The 8,556-nt window shown below is 29.8% G+C and overlaps 1 protein-coding gene across 1 annotated transcript; it reads right to left on the reverse strand.

The window, feature by feature from the left end:
• Positions 1–2,495: 2,495 nt before the first annotated feature.
• On the reverse strand, positions 2,496–5,396 carry LOC133690579 (ras-related protein RABH1b). The gene is made up of 6 exons (XM_062110804.1): positions 5,050–5,396; positions 4,627–4,697; positions 3,902–3,990; positions 3,647–3,758; positions 3,065–3,155; positions 2,496–2,972 (listed from the first exon to the last, which is right to left on the reverse strand). Exons 1-6 carry the CDS (start codon positions 5,164–5,166, stop codon positions 2,826–2,828), a joined length of 627 nt encoding a protein of 208 aa, XP_061966788.1. The 5' UTR covers positions 5,167–5,396; the 3' UTR covers positions 2,496–2,825.
• Positions 5,397–8,556: the final 3,160 nt, after the last annotated feature.

Here is an 8,556-nt window from a genome sequence, read left to right on the forward strand (position 1 = left end):
CGGACCGAAAAATAATCATATAAAAGTGTCTCGTCAACAGTCCAACAGTTACAGAAAAAAAAAAGGTGAGGTACCTGTCGTGTTATTGTATAAACATAGAATATTTTTTTAAGTGTTTTTTATTTAAAAATATATTAAAATAATATTTTTTTATTTTTTAAAAATTATTTTTTGATATTAATGTATTAAAATATCTAAAAATATCAAATAAATATTAATTTAAAATAAAAAAAAAATTAATTTTTTTAAAAACACAAAAACGAAGTAAGGCCATGTTTGTTTCCCGGAATTTATTTTCTGGGAAACCACTTTCCAAACTTTCCTGTGTTTGTTTGCCACTAGAAAAGTTGGTCAACGGAAAATACTTTCCGGTCAACGGAAACACTTTTCGGTCAAAGAAAAATTTGGTTTGGTTTCTAGAAAAGTGTTTTCCCTTTTGGCTGTGTTTGTTTTCCGGAAGGAAACCACTTTCCAAACTTTCCTGTATTTGTTTGCCATTGGAAAAGTTGGTCAACGGAAAACACTTTCCAGTCAAAAGAAAATTTGGCTTGGTTTTCAGGAAAGTGTTTTCCTTAAAAATTTGGGCGAAAAACACTTTTCGGAAGTTGTGAAAAATTTAGAAATGTCATTATTTGTTGATTATATCAAATTTGATCCTCAAACTTTTGATTGCTATATATAATTTGTTTTGAATATTTATTTTTCAATTTCATCTCTTAAAATTTAATTTTTATATTAATTTTGGTTCTTATTTTTATAATTACTATTTGCTTTTTCCTTATCATTTTTTTATTGAAATGTTTTATCTATCAAATTTGATCCTCATTCTTTTGATTTTTACTTATTTTATTTGAAATAATTTATGAAATGTTAATTATTATTATTTTAATTTCTTCACCTTTCACTTTTTTTATTTTTTAGATTTGATCTCTATTATTTTGATTATTATTTATTTTTTTGAGATAATTTATGAAATTATATTTTTTTTCAATTTCATTCTCATTCAACTTTTTAATTTGTAAGATTTGTTCCTCATTATTTTAATAAACTTGAAAAAATAAAACATTAATAAGTTATTTTTCAGCTCATTTTCCATAACATAACCAAACACTGTAAAGTGTTTTCCAACTTATTTTTCATTACACTACCACACATCGAAAAATACTTTCCTGAAATTTACTTTTTCAAAATTTATTTTTACTAAAATTTATTTTTTATAAAAAAAATTACTTTTTTGCAAACAAACTATCATAGTATTCGAAAGCTTTTTTTTCTTCTTCTGCTGTTTAAGGAGACAACACTCTGACAACAGAGTCCTGATCGTCGATTCAATCGGTTGTGGGTGTTTTTCTCATTCTCTCAATTTGTTGTCTTTTTGGGAAAAAGTTATTTGTTGCTTGGGGGTTCTACGGCTTCAGTACTTCACTTATCTGATGGCGCCACGTGGATCATGTTGTACGGCTGGCAAGCAAGAGGGGCGGTGTCTAATTATCCGTGGATGTGATAGTTATTAATTTTTAAAATATATATATTAAAATAATATTTTCATAATGTTTTTATCAAAATAATTTAAAAATATATAAAAATCAAAATGATAGAAAATATACCTTACCCTTGCTTGGGGCCTAAAGCCCAAGGATAATAATAATAATAAAAAAAGCCAGAGTGGCAGAATAAAAAAAGACTGAATATATACCAATAAGTGTTTTAATATGCTTTTACAAGAATGACAGGAGCACCATAATCTACTACATCCTTAGCTAGAATAATATTTTCATATTTTTTTTATCAAAATAATTTAAGAATATAAAAAAATCAAAATTTTAGAAAATATACCTTACACTTGCTAGGGGCCTAAATCCCAAGAATAATAATAATAATATAAAAAAAGCCAGAGTGGCGAAGACTGAATATATACCAATAATCTACTACTTCCTTAGCTAGAATAAGTTTTTGAACAACGAGGGAATCAATTTCGAGGACTGCTCTCGTTCCAAATTCCCAATACCATCTCCAAGCCTTATTTAAGAGCCCATTCTTCTGCTGTTAATGCATTGCCCCGCCCAACACTTGAATGCGGCAAAGCCTTCCAAATCCAAAAAGCGTTCCCTGGAATCTCTAAGCAAGCCTTCAGCACCCGATAGCCCAGGATTCCCATCTTGACTCTTCAAGGTAAATATGAGCAGTGTATAAAATCCATCTTCTTACGTACTACCACTTCTACTCTTGCCTTTTCTGACACGGAATTTTCTAACTGGACTTTTGGCACAACGCCGTCTACAGGAAGTGTTTTTTTTTCTCTTTGGAAAGGAGCATCAGGGGTTGATTTTGAATCCAGAATTAAGAAATCAATTTAAGCTTCCAGCTTATCGGCATGCAAAGCTGGAACAATACATTTCAGATCATATCCCTTGCACCCCACAAAGCAGACAGGGGTTCCCTTTAAAACAAGGGGGATATGCCAATACATTTATGTCACAAGTCACAACTGTGTATGTAAGAATGATCAGATCAATTCATTCGAAAGTCTATTTTCAACAGTAAAGCAGAATCAAATATGAATGTTAATAAGAAAAAAAATTTCGCACAATCTCTCTAGGTCCATAACAACCATACGTACATGACTTGTTAGGGCTAGCCTAACGACAACAAGTATCTCCTCTTTCAAGTATTGTCTTATAACAACGCACCAAAACCGAAACCAATACAGAAGCTACAAAATAAGGGGAGGATGCAAACTCTACACGGACAGTGTGGGCTCATGGAAGCGTGCTCAGATCTCAATTTTTGTATACTAGCAGGCATATCGTCTCAATTTTAGTATATTAGCAGGCGCATCCTCCTGATTGTTGTTGGGACTGTGATGCATTTGCATTGGAAGACTTCAGATTGACATCAACCATATCTTCTTGCTTACTTGAAGAGAGTGTTTCCATTCCTGGTAAGGCTGCTGCAATCTTCCGGAACAGTGCCTGATAAAGGGGAAAAGGTATATAATCAAATGTTCCCTTTGCGCGCACATTAACCGTAAGTTCTTGACCATGCATGAGCAAATATGGCTCACCTTAATATTGAAGCCAGCCTTTGCGCTAGTTTCAATAAACATGACATTGAGGTCACGAGCTTTAGCTTCTCCTTCCTCTATTGATACCTGCCTGTCAAACCAGCCACGAGATCCCAAGGATGATATAAATGAACAAAAGATTACTTGTTTTGATATAGATGAACAAAAGATTCAGCAGGTCCTTTCAAATTTCTTTAAACTATTTTGTTCATAAAAAAAAAATCTCTAGATTATCAGAGAACCAATATTTAATAGAAGGCGTATAGTTCACCATTTCATTTCATAGTCTCAAATTTTAAAGATATACAAATTCAAGTTTAGACAGAAAATTGATGAATTGTGAATGTAAGCACCTAATATATATCTTTCATGACTTAAAATGTTGATTTTTCACTGTCTACTCTTGAAAATAAGTTTGCCCCATGATAGACCCCCTTTTCATTTTCAGACAGTATAGAAATAGAACAAAGCGATTAATTGTCAAAAGATTTACACAGGTGCATAATTAGCAAATTGAAAACTAAATAGAGCAAGCTAATCAACTTGTTTCGCATTGAACTCCAACCAAAAGCAAATCATCACCTTTTGTCCACAAGATCTGTTTTATTCCCAACAAGTACAATGATAACATCGCTCCCCCGCTCAGAGCGAACTTCTTCAATCCACTTTGAAGTATTCAAGAAAGATTGCCTGCCTAAACCACAAGCAAATGCTAGATGGTTAGTGAATTTCTTAAGCTGTATTTCTTGTTTGACTTCGAAACCCATCAAATGAAATTTAAAATAGGTGGCAGAAAAAGGAAACGAGAACTTCCCAAAGAAGAAGAAAATCACATACTTGCAACATCAAAAACAATGACTGCCACAGATGAATCCCTAATATAACTTGGGATGAGACTCCTGAACCTTTCCTGTCCTGCAGTGTCCCTGCAATTGACTCCATGAGTTAGAACATGGAAACGCTGAACTATGTAGAGAGACCCAAGAACAATAATCTCATCAACAAGATTATGCTTATGAACGAAGGCAAATAAGAGCTGCTTGATATATTCATCTGCATCAGAAAAAAGGAACAGGGCCTAGAGTGTACAAACTTGAAATTTTGACAGCAAAACGTTAACTAACAATTTTAATTGCACAAATCAAATTGCTTCAATCATAAAGAGCTCTTCTAATCTAGCAAGAAGCAATAAACCCACGTTTTATATCCAAGCAAGAAATACATGAAAAGTTTTCCAATTACCATGTTTCAAATGAATTTGTATGACTTGCAAACCAGTTATACCCTGACTAAGTAAAGAAACAGAATGGCATCAATGAAAAGGGGAGGAATCAGAGGTTCAAATCCTATAGTTGTAAGTGACAGATAAAAGGAGACTGCCAACTCATGTAAGGCACACTTTGTAGTTGTACTGATTTTGCATATCCATTGTCCACTTATAAAAGTAAACATGAACAACATTATGCATTCACATTTCGAAAGCAGACAGTTATGACGAAAAAATAGAAAGGACAATACAGAACATACAGCTAATTAACTACATAATTAGGACGAAAACTTACCAGAGTTGCAGCCTAACAGTTCGATCTTCAAGGTACATCGTCTTTGATAAAAAATCAATACCAATGGTAGCCTGATTATCATCAATCGAAAAGAAACATAATCACTTAGCAGATCATCAACTTGACCATCAGAATATAAGCCAGGCTACTGCTTAGTTAGGAAATCATTTCCATTTTCCAGCACCAAGAATCAAACATTTGATAAAAATAAATAACTATCCAGTATTACTACGTCTTTTATATATATTGAGACCCAGATCAGCTGAAAACACGAAAACAAATCCATAAATCTCATCTCATAATAAGTAAAAATGGATCACGGTCGAAACTAGGCGAATCAAATGCGTAAAAAAAAGAAGAAAAACTTAGCTTGGCTTGTTAATGGAATGGGGCAAGGAAAGGAAATGCAAGCAGTACTCCTACCTGATAGGTATTGTCGAATTTGTCGTACATGAAGCGAGTGATAATACTGGTTTTTCCCACAGACTGATCCCCCAAGAACACCAACTTGTACTTGGCCAACGCCGATACCGGTGCCATTATTATATGATGTTGTATTGATCAATCGGATCTATCTCCTACGAATATAAGAGGATCCAAGAATCAAGATCTCGCCTGAACGGATAGATGCGGATCGAGATCTAGATCAAGGTCCTGCTTCTTTTGTAAATTGTAATTGGAAGAGAGGGGGATCGATGGCAATGGCAATGGCAATGGGCTGGCTGGTACCTTTGTTTGGAGCGTCAACTCTTTTCAAAGAAGCTTCCACGTCACCACTATATTTTTATATCTAATTTAACAAAGAAAGGCAGGCATTGTTTGTCATTCGATCTTCCACTAGACTAGACCGCTTGAGTAAAAAAAACAAACGACGTGTCACCATCGCTTTCTATTAATTACAATTAACAGATACTGAAGATCTGTTTTTGCGATTCATTAAAAGTGTTTATTTTAAAAAATATTAAATTAATTCTTTTAGTTATTTTTTATGGTTTTAATGTTAAAAATTAATATATATATATATATATACATATAATTTTTTAATATATTTTAAATTGAAGAATATTTTTATAAAAACACCAAAAATATCTTCAACCATATTATTAACATGGATTTTGTATATTGTTCATGGCACTGCTCACTATCGAATTTCCTTTTTAATTCTTCAAATTTTATTTTTGTGACAGTTTTATCATTCATTCTTGATTTTTTTTTAATTTAATCCTTGTAGTTTTTATTTAATTGTTATCCAAATTTTTTTTCTTTCTCTTTGGATTGCATGTTATCACATATTGCATGTGTTAAAAGAGGACATTCACTGCACAGCCCCTAACTGTGCGAATTTCCTTTTCCATCCCTTCAAGATTTATTTTTGTGATGGTTTACTCATCCAACTTTGATTTCTTTAAATTCGATCCTCCCAGTTTCTTTTTTTGTCGTTTTTTATTTTTCTTTAATCTTTTTGAATTGCATGTTATTGCATACTTGGGGTGTCAAAATTTATCTCGGGATTGAATGGCATGTCCATTTTACATGGATTAATTTTTTAGAGATTGTAAAAAAAATAAAATAAAAGAATAAGGATAAAAAATGATATTGATGAAAAGTGACATTCTTTTCTCCTTGTTTCCTATTCAAAATTCTACTAAATCTACACTTCAATCCCTCAATTTAATATTTTTATACATTTAGCCCCCTGTGTTTTTTAATTTTCTATCCAGGTCTCAGACTTTTTTTGTTTTACATTTCAACCCCATGATTTTAGAAGGGGAAAGAAAGACACCGAAAAGATTTATGAAGATGTAAAATTTTGGATGGTGAAATTCTCACTACTAATAACTTTAATTTTAGTTTTTATTAATTCATCTTTGATATGAACTCAACGAAAATAGTTTTCATTTTCAATGATGTTGAGAAAATATAAATTGAGATTTGAAAAGGTTTTTTTTTATTTAATTTGATTTGATTTTAAGTTTTTAAGTTGATTAAGATTTCTTTTTTGGTTAGAATCAAAGTTACAGAGGTTTGTGAGATTTTTTTTCATGTGTTCTTGGTTAAAAATGGTCTGAATTTAGGTTTTTGGGGGAATTCAGAAACTTGAATCATGATTTTCTGATCATTTGAGCTATCTTCAATAATAAAAAAGATTACAATCACACGACTCGTTGTTTATCTAAGCATGCAGCATGTCGCTCACTTGATTTAAAAAAGAATGGGGTAGACAACATGATGTTTTCCTTCTAGGGAGAGAGAGAAAAAAATAGATGCACCAGGGTTCCCATGCGGGTTAGGGGTGAATATTCAGTTCATATGCGCTAGCCCTTCAATTTCTTTTATCTCGTTATTTTTTCTCTTTTGTCATTTTATAATTGCATTATTTTTTAATAAATTTGTTTAAATGATTTTCAGATAATTATATAATTATGCCATTATTTCAAATAATACAAGCATTTTTTATGGTTATGTTAACAATTTTTTTTCAAATAATTATATATGGACATAACATGCATATTTTATAAATGTAGATGAAACATATACTATTGTTTTATATATATATATATATATATGCATGTTTATTATTTTTATATTTTTAATATGTTTGAATCAAAATTATCAATTTATTATTTTTTTAATTAAAAATTGCTTTTAAGATTATAATAAGTTTTTGTTTAAAAAGAAAAACTTATGGTAAAAAAATTGTTGAGAGAAAAGATTGATAAGGGAGAGATATTTTGATTAAAATATATTGTTTTGTTCTTATTCCAAATCATTAGCATTTTTTTAAATATTGATTTTAATTGCTTATAGTATACATGTATCATAGCTAAAGAAACATATATTGTTTACTAAAAATATATATTAATAATAAAAGGAGAATTTATACTAAAAATTATATTTTTCTACATAATTTAAATTATTGCATTTATTTTGAAAATCCTAATTATAATTAAAAAAAAGCATCACTTCATGAAATTGCATATATATATATATATATATATATATATATTTGATCTTTTTATTTTAGTCTTTAGCCAATGATAACCATTCTTTTTATGATTTATATGCTCATATAGTTTTTATTTTATTTTATTAAATATATATTAACTTTTTAATTCTCAATTAATTTTTTTATAATTTTAAAAAATATGTCTACACCTATGTATTTTATTTTATTAAAAAATAACTTGAAATCTTGTCCCAAGCATTACACTGGTAAATGATTAGTTTTACCGTGACTAGTCCTCTCCTCTTGTTGTTTAATTAATTTTATAGCTCATTAATTACATATTAGGGATAACAAAAAAATCAAAAAAAAAACTGAGAAAACAGAACCGGATCCAAACCGGCAAAAAACCAAGCCAAACCAAAAAAACCGAGCCGACAAAACCAAGCTAAACAAGTTTAAACCGGTTTTTATTCTAAAAACGAACCGAACCGAACCGAAACTAGTTGGTTTGAACCAATTTCAGTTTTTTTAAAATAAATTTCAGTTTGGTTATTTTTTTTTATAAAAATCAAACCGAATAAAAAATAATTACCCCTACACACTACTCTGCCTCTAGTTTACTTTTTTACCATCATTAGTTCTTTACCTCGTGGCAAAATGAAATAATGGGGTACTAGTGATGAAAATAATAATAATAATAATAATAATAATAATAATAATATGAAAATGATGAAAAGATATTTATGATAGTAATGATTTTTTTATAATAATGATAAAATAAAAATTATAATTAAAATAATTAGATAATATTATAAATAAATTATTGTTTTTATTTAAAAATTAACTTTAAAATATTTATTCATAACCAGTTTTTTTATAAAATATTTTTAAAAAATATTTTTACATTTTCTTAAAGATATTTTCTTGAAAACAAACGTGAGAAATTTTAAAAATATTTGATCGTAAAATAGTTTACACTGAAC

The sequence above is a fragment of the Populus nigra genome, chromosome 4 (genome assembly GCF_951802175.1).
Source record: "Populus nigra chromosome 4, ddPopNigr1.1, whole genome shotgun sequence".
In the NCBI taxonomy this organism is placed as follows: domain Eukaryota; kingdom Viridiplantae; phylum Streptophyta; class Magnoliopsida; order Malpighiales; family Salicaceae; genus Populus; species Populus nigra.